Source organism: Juglans regia, chromosome 7 (genome assembly GCF_001411555.2).
Source record: "Juglans regia cultivar Chandler chromosome 7, Walnut 2.0, whole genome shotgun sequence".
Classification (NCBI taxonomy): Eukaryota; Viridiplantae; Streptophyta; class Magnoliopsida; order Fagales; family Juglandaceae; genus Juglans; species Juglans regia.
In genome coordinates, this window is record NC_049907.1 from 545,459 (window position 1) to 567,120 (window position 21,662).

Sequence of the window (21,662 nt, forward strand, 5' to 3'; positions counted from 1 at the left end):
TGGCCTGATTGACGAAATGCCTTGAGAAGCCGTAGCCCAATTTCAATAACGCCTCCCCTTACAAAAGGATGAACTAAAATGGGTCTACAACTTGGCATCGGTATTGTTTCCAGCTGGGGCATTCATGGCATGATATTACTCGCTTGACTGAAACTAAAAATGTAAACCGTTTCAATTACTCCATTATGCCTTTGAACCGAAGTTCTGATATATCAGATGACGCCGCCGCCGGAGCCTAAATTTGTCAATCTGACCATTCTACAAACCTTTTCTCTGGACAGATCCTCCTAAATAGTAATATTATCGCCAAGTCTAACAAAGAAAAATAGGCAGCTGGATGGATGGATGGATATTTTGTAAATATTTTATGAATGCTAACAGATTTTGCAGGCAATTGAAGCTTCGGTCAGATATCGGGATGACAGTTGGTATATATAAAAACAGATTTAGTATCTTTTTACAACATAAAATAATAAAATCCTCGGGCTTTTGGATTCAAAAACATATCTGCCGCCCTTAAATTGGCAAGTAAAATAGAATTTGGAGCGTCTGTGATATGTATTTTGACGCCCAGCCAACTCTTAGCAGCTTTTTGCGGCTATGAAACCATAAAATCGTCTTCAGAACCGCAAAGGACTAGTTCTTAATGCTTAAATTAACATGCCACTTTTGCTCCACCACAATCACCTGCAGAATCAGACTTCGAATCGACACAGTAAACAGCCTGTGAGATCTGCAATATGCCAAACATGAGCAGATCTTAATAAAACATCCATGGAAGCCAGGAGGCATGAGCTAAAACTGGGCATTTTCATAAGCAGCAGCACAATATTAACATCCAGGTCCTTTTTCTGCACGGCACATCCTCTCAGATAAGAAGAGCATTACCCTCATTTTCATTTTCCACGCTGGCCTCAAACTATATAATAAAGTCTAGACGTGAGTTCATAATTGCCACACCCATTTATTATCAAAAATATACTTTCAATTATGCACCAGTCCAGTTATGTAACAAGACCCCAAGGTCGCACAGCATTCCAGCGCACTTGGAACGGTTCCCCAAATGCATGTCTACCCTCAGCTGGACTCATTACAATGCAAGGCTCATACAGCCCCATACACTTCACAGACAAAACAAATGTTAATGCATGCATACCTGGGTGTTGCTCAATTTTTAGCAAGAAATATACATCTCATTGTGTCACTTTTGAGAGCTAATGTTGTTGACATCTGCACAGGACTGTGCCCCATTGCTAGCAGTGGCATCATCAGTCTTCACCCTCCGATAAAAGAGGACATATGCAGCAGCTGTCTTTACTTCTTCCTCATTTATGTGGGATATGTGGTTGTCATCAAAGTTGTACCACCTATTCTCATCTAGAAGCTTCACATAACAGAAAATAGCGTATCTCAGGATGAGGTAATAGAAAAAGTAAAGTCCACTAAAAAGTAAACTGAGTGGAACGTTGGTACAGAGGCCCCAGACATGCATCTATATATATATATATATACACATTTTTTTTTATAAGTAAATGCATCTATATATATATATATATATATTAAAACAAGAAAAACAATGGTTACAAAATTTTTCATATGTACTCGTTATAATAAAGACAGTAGAGATCAACAATGAACAGCAAAGCAACACCCACAACAGTGGCGAATGCCATGTTTAAGTTTCAAAAGCAACTGAGAGTTTGCACCAGCTCAGGACAGCTGAAGTTTGGACAAAAGACAAAATCTTAGAGAAAAGGGTACCTAGCTTTCTCACTCACCTTGATATGTGCAGTGTAGTGCCCACCACCCATGCCACCATAGTGGTTAGTTAAGGCATATAGTTCATAGAGTTGACGTTGGGAATTGTTTTTGTTGGCTACATAATTTGTTAAGTCAAAGTCATGAATAGGGAAGTTGACAAAGGTTTCTAGCTTCAGCAGGTCCTTATGCTTCATCGACCTACTGTATGAGAATCGCTTTAGATGGATCACTAATACTTCTGGAAGCCTCCATAGATCAAGCTTTTTACTTGCTTGCCGTTGCTCTTTGCATTGGGGACAGTACCTTCATCAGATACACATCACAAATCATGCAAGTGTCTAGTTGTTCAGTGAGTAGACATTCTTTCACATGGATTTTGTATTGATCACAGTTTTAGAATTTTAGATATTCTAACTGATATAAGAATATTACACTAGAAGCAACAATAGGACGTGCAAAGTAGTGGAAATTTCAAAATTCTTTATTTGAAGTATGCTTAGCAAAGTGCAAAAATGTTATGATTTGCCAAAAGACGCATTGAGTAAACGAAAAATATCTCATAACACAAACCACATGCAGTCCCATTAAGCAACTAAGGAAGGGCATTTACATTCAATCAATTCGAAAGCGGAAAATACTCAACTTCTAAGACATCTCAAAGTAAACTAACAGAAAGTAACAGCCTGCACCTACTTCCATGTTGCCACAACCATACAGTCCTAGTGAAAGGCAAGGTAATCAGCCAGAAAAAAGGTAGCAAGACTGAAGCCCTCAATCATTGCCATTTTCAGTCTGTAGAATATAGTTCACACAAGGGAACAACAAATTACTTTTTCTTTTGAACTAAACTGTATAGGTCTATAATTTTTTTTTTTTTTTTTTGCAAGTAAAAATGTTATATATATATATATATATCAATAGGAGTAACCAAGTACACTGGACGTATACAAGAAAACACCTAGCCCATACTAGAGAGCCCCTAATGACCCAAAAAGCCCATGACATATGTGAAGTCATTTGCTTTCGTTGAAACTGTACAAGTCTATAATGCAGGACAATCTATACAAAAATATATTTAGTGAATCTACTACTAATAAATCAATCTTTATATTATTTATGCCCCCTTGGGTGGGATCACCACCAGTTCAATCAAACTGCATCATGAACAAATGCACACACAAACAACAAAGACAACAGTAAGGACAGCAACATAGTAGTCATAGCAGTAGCAGTAGAAGGGAAAGAAACTAACCACATCTCTTCAGGCACCAGTGGTTCTTCACGCAGGAAAGCTTCCAGGCAGGTGTACAAGGATAGAGGTTCAGTACGGGCTTTCTTGCTAGGTGGCCCATTAAACACTTCTGGCAAGTTCTCTAGATAGTGTGTATCATACTTTTCTAGAAGCTTCTGTGACCAGTCAACATAAACTAGTATCGAAGTTGATGATAAGGACAGTCTAATAGGCTTGTCCTCTCCCACAGACAGATCAATGCAAGCATTACTTTCATCAACCAACTGAAGAGGTAGTCTGAGTAATGCTACTGCTTCAGAATTAGTGCCATCCTTGTTTAGTGAATTTGATGTAGAGGAGTCCATGCATGCTTCACCGGAGCTGATATCACAGCATTGGTCAGAAGCTGCTCTACTGGTGCTAATATTAGAAATAGCAGTTTGTCCTAGGCTCTCTGTTCTTGCAATTGGAGAAAGCATTTTGTGAACAAGTAACTGTATATTCCCTCTTGTAATTAAATCATCACATGAGATTGATGAGACAAGAGGAGTCCCATAGGGTTTCCATCCTGACGTGGTTTCGGCATCACTAGTTTCCCTACAAGACACAAAATTGTAAGAGAACAAATTCGGAACTGGCGCAACACAGGAACATACTATAATGAATGAAACTGACAAGGGAAATCTTTATTTTTTCTAAAGTGCTAATGCCGTTTTTAATTTTTTCAAATGATTATCCCTGGGTTGACTCTGTCCAAAAAAAAAAGACTCTGCCAACTATGTCATATTTTGGTCTGGGATTTCTCATTCTCTATGATATATATTTTATATATATATATATATATTTATTTTTATTTTGATTGGTAATGATATATATTTTATATAAGTAGGCCCTTTGACTAAAGGCACATATTCTTGGTCTGGAAAACAATAATAACAATGAAGAGAAACTTTGCAGTCTTAACTAGCAAAGAACCATCTATGTCCTCGGGAATTCTGTGATAGTTATCAAAGCAGTGGCATTAAGACTAAAAAGTTCATTGCAAAAATTATTGGACAAAACGACCAAGACCATATTTCTGGGGTCAAGGCTGCTGTAAAGAGAGACAGAAGAATAAGCAGCTCACTTTTGTATCATTCTAACTAATGTAGCATTCATGAAACTATACATACTGCTCTCTGCGGCGGTGTATTAACTGAAGATATTTCGTGTTCTTTTCCAGCTTCGGCATCTTGTAGGCAGCAAGGTGGTCATCATCTTTGATGGTGGACAACATTATTAAAGGATCTTCTAGAAACTTTTGAATCAAATGGTTTCGTATCTGTGAACCAAAGATTTGAATGATTTAAACCAATTAAACATGCACAAAATAATTCCATTAAAAATTTCAGAAAGTTCACAGCTGCAAACCTCCACAAGCAAAAGCTTCTCGCTCTGCTTCAAGGAACATGCACTGCTAAGTGCCAGGATTAAGTCCCTGCAACGTCCCTGCTTGGGGACAGTCACAGTGCAAGCAGATGGCAAGGCACTTCCATCACAAGTAAAAACAGTCACTGTCATGGTGCGGGTAATGGTAAGCTGGAGTGGTAAGGAGAGATACATGAAGGGATCAAATGTGATGGAGACTTTATTGCACACTGGACAAACTAATGTCGACTTGAACTGGCCCTGTCAAATGGAGAATACTGAGCATTAGTCCAGAAGCATTAGTAGGCAAGTGAATGAATTTGGAAAAGTAAAGACATATAAAGATGAAAATAAATGGCAAGTGTTTTGGCACGATGTGATCGAGAGATTTATGTGAGAAAAAATAGGAGCATAACTGTCAAACCTCATCGGAGAGTTTTACATTTATTGAGGTGAGAAACTTAAATGGATCAGAATTAGAACCATAATTTTTAGCTATGGATAAAAAAGTTCTCCATTTTTTTTAACAACAAAAGATCATATTATTTCAGTTCCTTTTTCTACATGTTATTTTCCACATGAAACTTCACATCAACAGCTAAATTTTCATTCATACTCTGTAATTCAACTTTAAATTATATAATTGTATAGTGCCAGGATAGGTCTAAATTAAAATCATTCAAATAAGCTAAGATTCCCAGACATATACAAATATATTAGATCTAAATAACTACATGAGAAACATTGTCTTCCGCAGAACCAAAATACCAATGAAGATTTTTGTTGACAATGCTTCTACACTCAAGATTATTGATATTGTGTAAGTGGTTATTCTTTGTACAAAGAATTATTTTCTTGAAACTTATGAATTTGAGAACAAGCCCTTGAGAGCTAGATATTGAATGCCTCTTTCAGTTCCTGTGTCATAATAAAACAATTATTGATAATGCATGCCTCTTTTGGCCAAACCATCAAAGGTTATGAAGCAGAACATGGGATCAAGACTGAAAGGCACTCATAACAAGGTATGTCAACCCAACCTTTTTTAGTGTGAGTTATGATCCATCACATTAGAAAAAAAGGACTTACCTTAGAAATTTATCTATTATAATGTCTACCAAAGTATCCTATCCAACAGTAACAGTTTGACTACCGGTCTTGATAAGCCATTTTAACTCAAAACAAAACACAAAAGTTCCTCAGTTCCCTAATGATGCCAAGGTGAAGAATTAAATGATACACTCATTTTGATCTACACATGGAGCACCATTTTGTAATGGTTTCGATTCTTTCTCAAAGTATTCATTATAAGAATCTTCATAAATCTTACAGCCCAAGTGAAAATGCCACTGGCAGAGCTTTGATGTTCTAAAATACTATTCAACGGAAAAGTTTTTTTTTATAATTAATAAGAAATTTTATTACCAAGAATAGGCACAGCCCAAGTACATTATCGTACATTATCGTACAGATTCAGTACATTATCGTCATTCCTTGCAAAGATCTTAGCCCACAAACACAAATTAGAAAAGAACAAATTCCGAAGATCTTCAAAAGAATGCTATTTGTCTTCAAAATATCTCTCATTCCTTTCCAGCCAAAGACACCACATTAAACACAAAGGAATCATTCTCCATCTGGCAGCTACACATTTCCTTCCCTCAAAACCACGCCAACATGCAAGAAGATCCACAACTTCCTTAGGCATCACCCAATATATACCTGTCCGACCAAAAACCTCATTCCACAAAGACTTTGCCACCAAAAATCCAATATTCAGAGGAAAAGTACTACCAGCCCCTCCCCTCAATGCCTCTTATGGCACTGCTCCAAGCAGCAGTCTGAATCATTTATATTCACCATACAATTGAACCTTAGCGAAGTGTTTGAATAGATGAAACCAAATATTCTCATTTCCATCTTGCCCTACCACCAGAAATCTTCAAAAGGGCTAGTCAATATTATAATTGAAGTTCCTTGAAATCATTATAAAGAGTTTGAACTTCTTAAACCCCAAGGGGTTGGGCCAAGTGGTGAAGGCCTTGGTCTTTGGGTATCACTCCCTTCATGATCCAAGGTTCAACACCTCATGGGTGAAAACAATCCTATGGGCCACACCCTCTGGTGAAAAGCCAGCGATTTAACCAGTTCCGTGTAGGAAAACTTCCGAGAGTGAGGTGCATGGGACCAGAGTTTACTCTGCAGGGGTGGGTCCGAAGGACCTTGCCTTGGAGAGGTTCCCCGACATAAAAAATAAAAATAAATAAATAAAAGAGTTTGAACTTCTTTCTCATGAGCAATGTGGGAAACCATTCACTGCCTCCCAAATCCCTCTTACGTCGTCATCAAATCACTCTTAACATATAAGTGGCACGACTCAAATCCCACACTTATTGTTATGTTTGACGTTGATACCATTTGTAATAATTCAAGAAAGGCCAAAGCCACATCTGGGTGCATACTCTAAAATGACTAGTCAACATTACAATTGGAACGAAGTACTTGTAATATTACAAAGGGCATGAACTTCTACCTCCCAAGCAATTTGAGATCTCATTCACCAACTTCCTATACACAATCTGGGTTATTAGACCCTCAAAGCTTGACCAGTATTCCATGTAAGCCATCCACGAAAGTAAAAAGACATATAGGGATGATTAATTCCAAAATGAGGGGCCCTTGCACACCATAAAAAGGCATAAAACCACCAACCACACTAGATATTTGGATATAAGATATCATCAAGACTATACTCACTTGGCACACATCAACAATTATAGAATCGTTCCGAGCAATATGATTCGCCCAATACTCGTCAGCAACTTCTTCATCAGGTCGTCCATCAGCATCCTTGGACTTTAGATAGGGTTTGTGTTTGACACGATTCAAATCTTCATGAAGACCATCTAGTAGGAATGCTAAAAGTTCCTGACAAAATAACAAACCATTTTAAAGATGCAAATTGCATGGATACCATTAAATGAATAAAAGCTACATGGCAAGCACGAAACCTGAGAGTCATGTTGATTGTATCCACTAAATTGAGGTGCAAAGCGAGCAAGCTTTGCTTTAAAAGATCGGGGGGCAACTGGCATTCTCCCAGGTGCCCATAGCTTCCGAAGTAATTCACCAAATGCTAAAGCTAGTTCACCCTACAAAATGACCATTTCAATAACTATAATAACAACATAATAGTAATACTCATATATTTGAATATCAATAATGTATATACCAGAAACAAGTGTGCCAAAAACTAGCATCAACGTCTGGCAATCAACAAAGAATAGTATAAGAAACATCGGTAAGAAATATAACACCCCGGATTTAGTACGAGAGAGTGGTGAATGGGATCCTACAATGTGTAAGGAATGGAAGTTCTTGTGGTTTCTAACGAATATAAGGGACTCCAATTGTAATCTTGACTGATCTTTTTTTAGTTAAGCATAGATATGGTTTTATATTTTCCTTGGGTTATTACAAATGATATTAGAGCCATGTTCCCAACCAGAAGAGTGGAATTTGAGTTGTGCCACTTACAATGGGATGGCTTAACAAAGATGTGAAGGATATAAGGGGGGAGGAAGAATGTAACATCTCGAATTAAGTACTAGAGAGTAGTGAACGAAATCCCACATTGTCTAGAAGAGAACTTCATTCATTTTAAAATAATTATGATGGGCTCCACTTGGAACAGATTATTCCCTTGGAATATAAACCAAGATATGTAGTTCCTAAATAGGTGTATTCACATGTATACTTCCAGTGTACCTAGGCTATGCCTACTCTTTGATAAATAAAATATCTTATTACTTATAAAAATAAATAAATAAACCAAGATATGAATTGGGCTTTCCTTAGGTGCTTAGATAGTTGGAATACCCTGGAGTTCACATCAGAGTGGTGAATAAGGTTCTACATCACTTGAGAGGGAGTCGCTTTTGGGATTTATAATGATTCCCATAGGCTTTAATTTACAAATTCTAATACCATTTGTAAGACAAGGAAGTTCAACCTCACATCTTGGCTTGTACTCTAAAAGGACTAGTGAAAGTGCTGCACAGAGAAGAAAAAGAAGAAGACCACAAAAAGATGGGCTTAAGTGTCATAAATTGGCACACAAGTAAAAAAGGATATAGCCAAAGGTAGAGTAGCGAGGAACAGGTATTTTTACAGCTGAACCCAGTTGTAGGATAGCTATATCAAATAGTTGAACCCAAAAACACACTACTTGCTTTCCATCAGCACATATAAACAATTACGCAGAATGAACCTCAAATTTGGAAGTAAGCCATCCTCCTTGTGCTTGATTAAGAATGAAGTAAAACCAAGCAACCTGACAGTTATTCAGTGTTTATGAGCTGTGTAATAAGCCTTAAACGGTATTTGACAAAAAATAAAAAACAAAAAATGCATAAATCAGATTTAAAAGGTTGGACATAAGGTTCATCTATTAAAAAATGCGGACATAAGGTAGAAGGTCTCACTAGAACAATACCACCATACAACAGCCTCCATGATCTAGTTTTATTCAATGATGAAAATGAATAACATGGAAGGAGGACCATCTGGAGAATAAAGATGTATAAAGGTATTACTCTTAACAACAAAAATTTCACTCAATTGAGAAATAAAACTGGATCTCGAATGCAGATCAGGATTTTGCAAAGAGCAATAAAGGTAACTTGGAGACCATAATGTATTCAACAATTCTTGAAAAATAACAGGCACTACAAACTTATCCAAGAAATTCAAAAAAAAGTGATTTTAGACATCAAATTTCAAATAAAATCTCAAAAGACATTAAAATCACGCTTTGACAAAAATATTGAAGGTTTCACATATTATAAACATATTTGATACTTACCACCATGCCCAAAGGGTTCTGCCAGTTAATCTCTTGATGATAATCTTCCCGAAAATATCTAGCAAACTCTGGTGTGTGAACAAGGCACTGGATTGAACTGTTCATAAAACAAGTGTTCCCAAGGTTCAACAACCCAGTCAAACCACCAGTAGCACCCCTTGTACTAACGCTGCTGGTTCCATAAGCGTTTTCAACCTCTCTGACCAGAGAACTCGGGTTCTGATTCTGTGGCAGCTCTATAATGTTGCTTCTAGATGCACCCTTACTTGCTGACCAGCCTCCTGCAATTGATAAACTTGACTTAGAAGGCTCTATAAGAAAAGAAGTAGCTTCCCTCTGCGAAGATCCATTGTCCTGAACAGAAGTCATGGAACCAGCCAGTGCAGTACCATTCACATGGTTAAGGACCTCCACCAGAATCTGTTTTAATCGATTAAAGAACAAAACAAAAATTGAATGTCAAAAACCCGAAAATGTACTAGGTAAAATCAAGATGAGGGAAGCCATCATCAAATATATAGAACCAGAAAGAAATGAGCCAAAAGATTTATACGAGGGGGATAGCATTTCCTTTAATGTAAGTGACATTTTCAAATTTGCATGTTTACATGTTTTTTTTATAGGTAAGCAATCATTTTATTCATAAAGGAAAGGCAAATATGCATGTTTACATGTATTACATCGCTGTTATTATTTTCTGTGCTGGTGCCAGTAGCATGTGTGAGTGTGTAAATGAACCTAGTTAAACAAAGTGTTAATATGTTAAAAGCAATGACGGAAGCCGTTTTCACTTTCAACAGGATGTGGCTTGAATATCAAATATGCTAAGCACCAGAACACGTGGCAACTGAGCTTATACCAGTTATACTCCTGTTACATTAACATGACCATCAACAGCAATTATTGAAGTTTTCTTTCCCTTCTTTGATAAGAATGTCAGCATTTTTCTTTTTTTAAAGTAGAAGATTTTATTCATAACGGAAAAGTAGGCATAACGCAGGAAGTATATAACATAAGAATGTCAGCATCTTAGAGTCTTATCAGTGAATAAATGCATATCGAATACTGTGACTTAGTTTCTCTCATCTTTCTTTCCCTTCTTTTTCTGTATCATCAGCGCAGGGGATTCAACATAAACACTTTTTAGAAGCTGGCACAAATATATGCTGTACAAGCCATAAAAAAAGAAAGTAATAAAATAAAATTCCAAAGACGGTAAAAGATGACCAAGCCCTACAGGCATCTAAATAGAATGTTCTTTTAGTTTAAGGGATGCATATCCACTAAATAGCCAATTGTTTAACAATCATCTCTCCTATCACCCAAGCCCTACATGTATCCAAACAGAATGTCCTTTTAGGTGAGGTTTGGATAGCGAGTTGAGATGAGATGAGTTTAGATGAAATGAAAGCTGAAAGTTGAATAAAATATTGTTAGATTATTATTTTTTAATATTATTATTGTTTTGGGATTTGAAAAAATTAAATTGTTTATTATATTTTGTATGGAAATTTGAGAAAGTTGTGATGATTAAATAAGATGAGTTGAGAGCAACTCTGAATCCAAACAGGGCCTTAGTTTTTTTATCAGTAGAATGTTCTTTTAGTTTAAAGGATGCATATCCACTAGATGGCCATTTGTTTAACAACCATCTTTCCTATCATCTCAACATTCATCTTTAACCCTATCCAAAACGATTATATTTATATCATTCCAAAAAGATCATAAGACTACTTTTTAAGTAGTCTTCCACAATGATGCCTTTAACAGATCATGCTGCGATCATATCACCTACAATTTCCCCAACAAGGGAAAACATTATTTATGACATCTCAACCACCAAGAATATGACCACCAGCCTTCAGAGTCACATTGACTGCATGGCTAATGTTAATGTAAAAATAATATGTAGGAATTTTCTTATGACAAAAATTAGTCCAATTGAGTTGTAAATATGTTGGGTAGAGTAAAAATTGCAAATTTGCAAGCCTTGATGAGATCGACCTAGTCAGAGTAAACCAGCCATAACCTTTGACTCTTATATGGGATTTAGGTGATCTTCGTGGCGTTGGAAAGCTAACTCAATTATCCGCAAATTCATGTTTCACAGAGATCTTCAAATTCCAACGTTTATAAGGTAGAAAAAACTCGACAAGCTCGACAATGACTCGACTGAAAAAACTGGACAAAAAATTCGCTCGACAATTGGCTCAAGCAAAAATCCCAAGAAACACTTTTTCCTAGAGTTTGGACTCTATGAGTGGCCTACACAAACCCTAAGTATATATAGAATAATATGCACGACTTTTAGGACATGGAGAGAGGCCAGTGTTGTCGTATTCATTGTATTCTTGAAAGAAAACCCTAAGCAGATCCATTCAGTGTTCAAGATCGATTATCTCTTGATAAACAGACCTCCATCATATTGTACTCGTGTTCATGTTGAGTCCATTGGTATGGACGTGTTCGTTGGCCGGAAGGATTTCCAAAGCTGCCTGGGTGTAGAGATCGATTTGGTGCTCATAGTGAAACTATAGAAAGGCCGATACTCCGTAGCTGCCAAGATCGAGTGGGATACTCGTGGTGTTGCAAGCCAAATTTAGTTACTTCAAGAATCTTGTAAGTTTCAAATAGGTTGTAACAAACTAAATTTCTATAGTGGATTTTAGGTGGTGACTTAAACCCGGAGTGATTTTACATACTAAACATAAATATCTTTCCCCCTCATCTCTTCTCATGACAGAACCTCTATGACCAAACGAAATTACGGGCTAGATATCCACTGTTGAATTCCACAAGAAAAACTACTCGTGAATTTTGAATTCTCTAAATAACAGTAGACTACCCACTTCAAAAAGACTTTTTTTTGGATCAGTCTATCTACATCTAAAGATGATTCATACAACATAGACTGTGACTTAAGAAATTAAATAATATATTTAAATTTTCTATTAGAGCGGTTTTCACATTCATATCATACTTGTATTTTAGGTATTCAACAGAAAGTAAATCAAATGCAAACCCCAATTTCAAAAGGTAAAGTTACGTCTTTATAGAAATTAGTAGTCATAAAAGGATAGCAAGTGATTTAACATTAACCTACATCCTGATCCATCTGTATATTGGCATCATCAAGTGTTTTATCCATATCACTCATCAAAGCATGTTTCCGACGGCCATAGTAATCCCAAATGCACACCTGTAACAGAAAAACACTCTTAAAAGACGAAAAGTAAAAGTAAACTGAAGAAGAGTGTTTAGCAAGAAACAGAGTAAAATTCAAAGATGTATGAAGGATATCCTAAGTCCTTACTTGATCCAAGTTAAGATAAAAAATTTCACATGCTTTCCTATGAAGCTCTCCAATGGTTTCCTGCCCAAAATATTAGAATATTAAGATAAGAAAATTCGTTACAGATATATATTGTAAGTGGAGGGATGAAACAGGGAATAAAGAAAGATATAAACATCAAAGTCCCATGTTTTACCTTCTTGCTTATTCTAATAGTAGAGCGATCACCTTTTGGCATCATATGTAACTGTAGGCGCAGAGGATACACCTCAACAGCCAACTCTGTCTGAGAAAGACCTGAGCTGATTACTTTCCGAGCCAGTATTGGACCACCACCATACCTAATACATACAAGACTATCATTAATTCCTCAATACCTAATTTCAAAGACAAGATAGAAAGTAGGCGAAGTGGTTTAAATAGAAATACACTTTTGGTACCTATAATTTGTTTGTATCTCAAACTTGATGCCTAGAGTTTGAATTCTTCAATGAAATTGTTTAATCATATAAATCATTACAATGTTGTCCGACTTGTGACATAAACTAAACTAGTGTTACAAACCTTCTTAGGTGGCGGTTTTTTGACATTACACACAAGGTAGCCAATGTAGCACAAGCAAAGGAACATGACAAAAGTTCAACTAGGGTTGTGCAAAAACTCCAAAACTTCAACTATAACTTTTTTAGTAGATCACAAGGTTTAAGACAACAAGACCCTCTATCTCCCTTATCGTTCCTCGTTGTTATAGAGGCATTAAGTAGAATGCTTATTGTTGTTGCAAATAGAGGATTCCTATCAGTATTTTTGGCAAGCTTTGGAAGTTCTATCAAGTTGCTTGCGTCTCATCATCTTTTCGTCAATGATACATTGGTCTTCTATTAGCCTGGTTTGGATCATTTCCATCACTTATGTTGTCTTTTCTTATGTTTAAAGTTGTTTTGGGTTTAAAATTAATTTGTACAAATCAAAATTGGTCATGAATGTGACAAGGTCACCTGTTTGTTCTCCTCTAAAGAGCTATGTTTTACATACAAGATGTGAGCCACTTCCAAATGAATGTTTCTATCTAGAGAAGTTTGTCGAACCTTTCAAGCGCCAGCTTTGACAGACAACATCGCCAGACGTTTCTCTCTCCAAACAAGAACTTCATCATTGCACTGGAGCTCTCGTTTCGAAGCTCTCGTCGAACTGAATCTCGTTTCGTCAAAGCTCTCTCAAGTTTGTCACTATGCTTACAAATCTATTTCTCTCTCTCTTTCCTCGAAGTTCTGAGCCTGCACAGATCTCTCTTTGGGTTAGCTTCTAAGCAAGAGATAGAGGAGAAGCTCTCGGCCTCGATAGAGACTCTAGAGAGACAGAGAAAACGTCACGAAATCCGTATTCATCTCCATAACTTGAAGACCTCCAAACCCTTCTACCCTTCTCCACAATTTTTATTGAGGACCCACATGCCTCTAGTGAAAATTTGAAGGTCTTGGATTCTACCCAAAATCGCACAACCTAACACCTAACACATAATGTAAACACTACTAAGTGAAAAAGAGAACTATTTCCGGCAGTCATCACCGAGTATCAATCAAAACCTTCAAATGAGAAAGTACATTGTAGATATGTGCAAGCTTGATGATGCAGGAGTGGGAAGCTTCGTCAAAGCAGATATGTGCATCACGACTTTCTCTGTCCGAGTGAGAGAGCTACGACGAATAGGGACTCAGTAGGTCTGTGCTCACAGCGCCAACACAAAACTATTGTTGTAGGAGATGAATACGGATATCACGACGTTCTCCCTCCCTCCCTCCAGAAGCTCTATCGAGGCCGAGAGCTTCTCCTCTATCTCTTGTTTAGAAGCTAACGCAAAGAGAGATCTGTGCAGGCCCTAAACTTCAAGGAAAAAGACAGAAACAAATTTGTACTCACGGCGATGAGCATGAGAGAGCTTCAACTAAAAGAGCTTCAGTTCGACAAGAGCTTCGGTGCAACGACAAAGTTCCTGTTTGGAGAGAGAAACAACCAAAGATGTTGTCTGTCAAAGCTACGCTTGAAAGGTCTAGCAAACTATGGCGGAACGCCAAAGGTTAGGGTTTCGGCGTTCCTCTACAAGCTATTTCTCATGTGATCCTTTATGTATGGTACACTGTTCACTATTCTACTATGTTGAGAGGTAAAGGAAAGGATAAATGTGACGAGTCCTGTCAAATGATGAAAGTTTGAGGTCAGAACATTTTATCATGAATTGTGCCCAGCAGGTAATCCTTTTCCCTGGGAAGGTATTCGGCGGAAACAAAGCTCCATTTAGGGCAGCATTCTTTATATGGATAGCTACATTGGGAAAGATAATAACTATAGATAATTTGAGGAAGAGAATCTTGGTAATGGACAAGTGTTGCATGTGCAAGAAGAGTGGGGAAACCACTATCATTTGTCGCTGCACTGCGAGCGGCTAGGAAAGCATGGGCCTCGGTATTCCATCTTTTCGGTGTTCATTGGGGGTTTTAGAACTTTTGGTTTGCTAGAGGAGTCAAAATGTTAATCATTGTGGCATGGAAGTTCACCAAATAGCCTCGTTATACTTAACATGATGTGTGTGGAGCAAACGCAATGCTCAAAATTTTGAACATTGAGAAAAGACGGTGAAGAACAAAACATATATTTATTATTTCTAAGGATGAAGATCATGTTAATCCTTGTCTATAGCATGATGCATATAGATGATCACATACTGCAAACATCTTTATTTCATAATTAAGTCCAGCACATAAGTCATTAAGGCCTCAAGAGAGGCTCATGCTTCATTTGGAGCTCTTCTTATGTAACACAAGACTAAGCTATAGATCATTTTACAAGACCATTCCAATTAACAATTCTCATCGCAGCTGAGATTAGATCGTTTAACGTTTTTATTTCACAATAACTAGCAACATAAGCAATAAAGAAACAATCAGATTTTCTAAAATGTGGTTGATACATATCTCAATGATGTATTACATAAATGTACAAGTATTGCAGCTGAAGAGACTATTTTCTCATTTGTTTTTCTAATAGACTAGAAATGCATAATGCAAAATGTTTCCAGCTTTCATTTAGAAACCATGACAACAAGTACGCAAAACCCATGGTCTAGTGATGATTTTTAAATACATAGTAATACTGATCTGCACAAGAAAACTAGCATAAAATCCTGTAAATGCCAATCTTCATTTTAACGAGTTTGCATAATGCTAAGAATTCCAAAGAATACATGAAACCAAAGAAAATGAAAGGAGGTTTTCACAAAACTCACCACGAATATAATTGATTCCAAACTTCTTGTGGAAGCAATACATAGTCACGGCCTTCTAGTAGAGTATCATGAATCTCAATATCCATGCTAGCGTCATCAGATGCTGCATCATATATCAAATCAGAATTATCAATACCAGCAGGCCTCTTTGGGGAGCTTGAACCAACCAAATCACCATGCTCTGACAAGGAAGATCCATCATTTGCATTATTTTGCTGGTCTTGGTTCACATATTCAATCCAATGTTGCCACCATCTGTTAAAACCAATTAGCACATTACAAAACAATTTGTCTTTAATTTTCCCAAAAAATATAATGGACAGAGAAAACTGGAGCAGCACGCATGATACATCAAACTAGAAACAGTAATCAATTGTAACAGGATATTACATCAAACTATCCCTTGTTTACAAATAGTTGAAGATCAAAAGCTCAAACCTTTTTTTCTTTAGAAGAGCATATGTTACAGCAGTTACCATAGGAGAGACCTTTCATTTCAATACAAGACTTCTGCATCATTAAGGTAAATTAGGGGCCACCCCAATGGACCTCAAAGAAATTGGATAAAGAGATCGGGTTTAATGGATTCACTAAAAGAGAGACCTATACCCCACCATAAATCACCTGAATGAAGGAAGGAATTTAGTGTTTTAACATCAGTGCAGTGTAACTCAGACATAATCCAATGTAAGCCATAATGCCACATCCACGTCTCTTGGAATTGTTGAAATGACTGAGCAGTAAATAGACACCATTAAGTCCTTTAATTGGAAACTCTCAACTCACCAGCTCATGCCAGCGTTGATCATCTTTGTTTTAGACGCCATGGTCGATCATCTACCATAACACAGTCTCTAGAAAAAAACAGTATAGCAAGCCAGGCTCAAAGGACTTGCACTTTTGGTCCTCAAATGCCTAACTTACCCAATGCATAGACTACCAGCTCACCTTCAACACATTCAGCCTCCAGTCTATGGCATTATCAAGTGAAACCCTCACAACCGGTTCACACTGAGAATGTTTACACACACATACATATATCTAGATATAGAAACATTGAGAATGCATTGCAAATGTGCTTAATCCACAAACCTAGACGTTATACTCAGATCGAGCGCACGCGCACACACGCACACATATATAGATATAGAAACATTGAGAATGCATTGCAAATGCACTTAATCCACAAACCTCGACATTATACTCAGATCGAGCATTGCTCAACAAAATAGCCTCCTATTACACTCTAGAATCTCTAAAACACATGTAAGGATAGAGATACATAAATGATATTTTAAAATCCCCATAAAAGCCATCCCCGCAGGATGGTGGGGGAGGGGAGCCATCCACAAAAAGAATTATGTCACAGAATAACAATTTCAGAAGGAAAAGCGTAGAAAGGAACCTCTGAGTGATTACATAAAAGGAGTCACCCTCTTTGCTATTAGCTTCGGCAGTCAAAGCAATGTCCCGGATCATAATCCTCTCTTCCTCTGGCGTCAGCTCTGTACTGCTTGCACTGCTGCACATCGATACCTCTGTCATTGTCCCCTCCATGTTCTCACTTTTTACCAGATCTGAGATTGTCACCGAAAATCTGAGATTGTGAAGTGTATTCTCGTTTTATTATTCTTGTTCTCAGTTCCAAACTTAGTGGTGAGGACAATTTGAAAGCACATAATGCCCCAAACCCAAAATGGGTGGAGGGTTTTTTTCCCATAAAATAAAAATATTCTGAAGTGAAGATTTCAAAACTTGTTCAAAAATTAAATTTCCAAATAAGACTCGAGCAATCTCCAATTAACTCCAGCAGAATATTACTAGTACCAACTTTCAATATCATGACCACCAGTCTCGCCTCTGATTAAAAATAGCGGCACCCGACCAAAGAAATTAGAACTAGTTATTACGGTGTATAAAATAGCCTACATTCCGAAATTTAACAAAAAAAACACTCGAGACTCATATTTCCTTCGACTCCCATTCCAGAACCACGAGTATCTAAAAGAAAACAGTTAATTCGAAGAAAATTACCTTTGTTTCCGAAAGTACCGAACCCAGAGGAGCTACAAGTGACCAAAACTTCTTGGGTTGGACTGTGGAACGCGGTGCTGGGTGAGAAGCTCGGTCGGCTAGGGCTCGGTAAAGAATGATAGATAGAGAGGGAAAGATTGAGTTTGGTGAGAGGGATTGGGCCTTAAAGCGCGTATGACTCAAGTGGGAAACGGCCCCCAAAGGGCTGCCCTGAGGCGGGGCGACGATGAGGGGCTTCGGTGGTGAGTAGGGGGGAACCGGGGAAGGTGACAGGAAAACGAAGAACAAATAACGGGAAGAAAGGATAGGGAAGGTAATCAAGGAAGGTGTCCACTGTCCACGCCCATTTTTTTATTTTTATGATTTAGCGGCTCATTTCAACTTATCTCAACTCATCATTATAATTTTTTTAAATTTTAATATAAAATTTAATAAACAATTTAACTTTTTCAAATTCTAAAATAATAATAATATTAAAAAATAATATTCTAATAATATTTTATCATCTCAACTCAACTCACTCCAACAACCAAACACAACCTTAAATAAAATGTTATTTTTTAATATTTTTATATTTTCAATTCTTCTATAGACAGGCCCTGATAAACGGCGCGTAGTCGTCCAGTTCAATAATATTTTTTAATGTCATATCAATTAAAAAAAAACAAAGAACAAAATTGCAGAAAAGATGCTACTGTTGACTTTTTCTTGTTCAAGTTTCTTTTTTTTTTTAAATATTGTGAGCTTTGCCGAGAAGGAAAAAATTTTCACATTATGCTTGCTTTAATTGTTGAAAAAAAGTGAAAATAAAACTGAAAAAAACGTTGAGTTCAGTCGCATGGGATCGTCGTCGTCTTCATCTTCTTTTGCATTTAATCTTCGGCATCATTATCTGTAAATAAATCGGTAAGAAATCACATTGTAGATCTTCGTATTCTTCTTCACAGTACTCTATCATGTGGGTCTTCATCTTCTTCTTTACCGTGTGGTAAGAAATCACAGTTTAGATTGTACTTTGAATGTATTAGATGAATTTGCTTTGTTTTGAAACTATTTTTTAAAGCTTGAAAGCATGTCCAAAAATGTCTAAAAATGAGTTTCAGTTTCTTAAAATTGTTTTTTGATAAATATTTGTTTGTTCTCATGTTGTAAGATTAGGAAATAGAAAGTCAAGAACCCACGAATTTGCTTTTTCATTCACAGACTCCCTTGCAACCGTGGACTTTATGTTCATCCCTCTCACACTGTTCCTATTAATGGGAAATGGTCCAGTGATCCATCTTTGGGTTCAACGGCTCAACTTTTTGAGCAACATTTCGGTTCAGTAATAGATCTATGGAAATCGTAAGGCAAGGGCAGAAGCTCGTGATGGACCATTCTTGTCATTTGTAACTTTCTTTAGAGCAGAAAGAACCAATGTATTTGATTATAATGAAATAAATACAAATACTTTTTTTATTTAAGTTTGAAAAATGATTTCTTGACTTCCTCTTTGTGGTTCTTGTGAAGTCTAGCCTTCTTACCTACACTAGCTAGCACCTATCTGGCCTACATAAAACGAGCTGACCATTGGTATCATATTCTGTAATACATTTACTAGATACTTAAGTTCAAAGACAAACACAATAACTTCCATGACCACAAATTCAAGCCTACATAAAATTTTTACGTATTTCTCTTACAAGAACTCCAAATTTAACCATTTAGTTTGTCTCGAAATCCTTAAACCCTTCATAAATAAGGTGTCACAAGATAACAAAAACAGTGTATGTAAAGTAAAAAATAATAGCATAGTATTTGTTATGATAAGTAGTACCCCTTGGTTTTAATGAATTCATTATGCATGTCTATAGCTGATTGGTTTACTCTTTTAAATAGGGGTGTTCATCAGGGTTCTAACCCGAAAACCCGGGTCTACCCGAACTGAGACCCGGATTTCAAACCCGGGCCGGAACCCAGGTGAGTCCGGGTTTTTCAAAACCCAAATTCCGGGTTCCGGGTTGAACCCGAATTTTTTTTTTTTTTTTTTTTTTTTACAATTTACAAAATCCTTTTTATTAATTAATTTTACAAAACCATTTTTCCTGCATCTTGGGTCGGACATTACACAAATTGGAGTAGGTTCAAAGGTATTCTAAGGAGATTCCACTTAATTTTCTCTACCAGAGGCACAAAGTGAACTCCAAGGATTCACGACCAAGCACCCCCAACCCAACAAGAAAAGAACCACTGATTATGAATCAAACTAATCAAAATCAGAGCAGCTCAATCATTAAAAAGGTTATAATAGCCATCAGATATCACTTTTATCAAACCAGTCCCAACACAAAAAAATGCATCTAATCAAACTGTAATTTGGCATCCAAATTACAACCACTTCACTCTCTGGTAACGGCATAAGCAGTAGCAGCCGCTCCCTTCTTCCTTGGTGCTGCTTGAGTACCTAAAAATATCGCAAACAACAAATCAACAATGAGAAAAGTAACTAGAATCTACTAAAAAGCAAATAAAATATCGCTCAAGAAAAGGAAGATAAAGTCATACCCTCTCTGAAGCCGCTCTTGAATCTTCGAGGAACATGGCGGAGGTACCTCATTCTTCCAGTTCCAATAGTCAAATAAAACCCAGATCTATCAAACTTACAGCATATACATTATACCCATGTTTAACAAAAAAAAAACCCAGATCTTACCTGAACAAAGGCTACATAAGCCATAGCATTTCATCGTCGTCATTCCAAGGTAATAAAATAGACCCAAATCGGAATAAAACGGACCCAAATTGCAGAGAACAAACCTTGGGTCACGAGGATGAGGCGGGTTTCTTCGTCAGCACTGAGGGAGGTAGGCTAGGGTTTCTTCGTCGAGCAAGCGAGAGAGTGAGTACCGGAACAAAGACCTAGAGGCAAAGGTCTACGGCGAGAGAGATAGGGCGACGACGAAGTAGATGCGGCGATGGGGTCACGATGGTGGCGGCTAGGGACCTAGGGCTTCTGCTTTTGCCGCAACGCAACGCAACGTGAGAGAGAGAGAGAGAGAGAGAGAGAGAGAGAGAGAGGTGAGTCGAGGGGGGGAAACAGGCAAACACACGGGATTATTTTAAAAGACCCGGGTACTGGGTTTTAACTCGGTACCCGGGTCCCCAACCCGTACCCGGACCGTGTTGGTCCTGGTTTCGCAATCCGGGTTCCAGATCCATTTTGATCCCGGCCGGAACCCAAACAGGAATCCGGTTTTCCGGGTTTCGGACCGGGCCGGGAAAAAATCCAACCCGGATGAACAGTGCTACTTTTAAAGTTGTTTTAGTTCATTTTTATGATTTAACTTTACAATATTGGCAATTTGTTCATTCTCCTTTATAATCTATTGTGTAAGATTGCATCTAAAAGTTTTCTTAAAATATTGGCAATTTGTTCATTCTCTTTCTAATATTTCTTCTCAAAAATATTCCTAATTGCCACTAGTTCTCTAATTTTTGAGCACCTTGAAGCAACAAATATTAAACTAGCAATCCCTTCTTTGAGATCTGCTGGTCATTCCCTAAAATAATTAGATGCATATCAGAATTCCATGTATTCAAGCTTTACAAAGTAGTAAGGATAATTCAATTCTTTCACCTTTGCTTGGCAATGATCGAAAGTCTAGGCACAACCAATTCACAGAAGAACTCAATGAACTCATTTGCAGTCAAAAAAGTGTTTTGAGAATTAACAAAGTGTAATATTTCTAATATTTTTATACTTTAATACTAGTATCAAAATCACGGTTAATAATTTCATATTATTTGTTGT

The 21,662-nt window shown here is 37.2% G+C and overlaps 1 protein-coding gene and 1 long non-coding RNA gene across 5 annotated transcripts; both read right to left on the reverse strand.

The window, feature by feature from the left end:
* Positions 1–411: 411 nt before the first annotated feature.
* Positions 412–18,197, reverse strand: LOC109002451 (ubiquitin carboxyl-terminal hydrolase 5). Of its 4 annotated transcripts, XM_035692598.1 has the most exons (16): positions 17,873–18,196; positions 17,244–17,415; positions 15,839–16,093; positions 12,752–12,896; positions 12,577–12,636; positions 12,367–12,462; positions 9,653–9,683; positions 9,264–9,544; positions 7,411–7,551; positions 7,157–7,327; positions 4,403–4,660; positions 4,165–4,313; positions 3,014–3,589; positions 1,779–2,064; positions 1,157–1,384; positions 412–733 (listed from the first exon to the last, which is right to left on the reverse strand). In XM_035692598.1, exons 2-15 carry the CDS (start codon positions 17,393–17,395, stop codon positions 1,202–1,204), a joined length of 2,784 nt encoding a protein of 927 aa, XP_035548491.1. In that variant the 5' UTR covers positions 17,396–17,415; positions 17,873–18,196; the 3' UTR covers positions 412–733; positions 1,157–1,201. The 4 variants fall into 4 exon arrangements, with proteins under 4 accessions (XP_035548491.1, XP_018835754.1, XP_018835756.1 ...); XM_018980209.1 differs by having other exon boundaries at positions 9,264–9,683; positions 17,873–18,197; XM_018980211.1 differs by having other exon boundaries at positions 9,264–9,683; positions 17,244–17,435; positions 17,873–18,197.
* A 2,074-nt stretch (positions 18,198–20,271) lies between these two features.
* Positions 20,272–20,506, reverse strand: LOC109002456. The gene is made up of 2 exons (XR_001998007.2): positions 20,417–20,506; positions 20,272–20,315 (listed from the first exon to the last, which is right to left on the reverse strand). It is a non-coding gene; the product is annotated as an uncharacterized LOC109002456 (long non-coding RNA).
* Between the last annotated feature and the right edge of the window lie 1,156 nt (positions 20,507–21,662).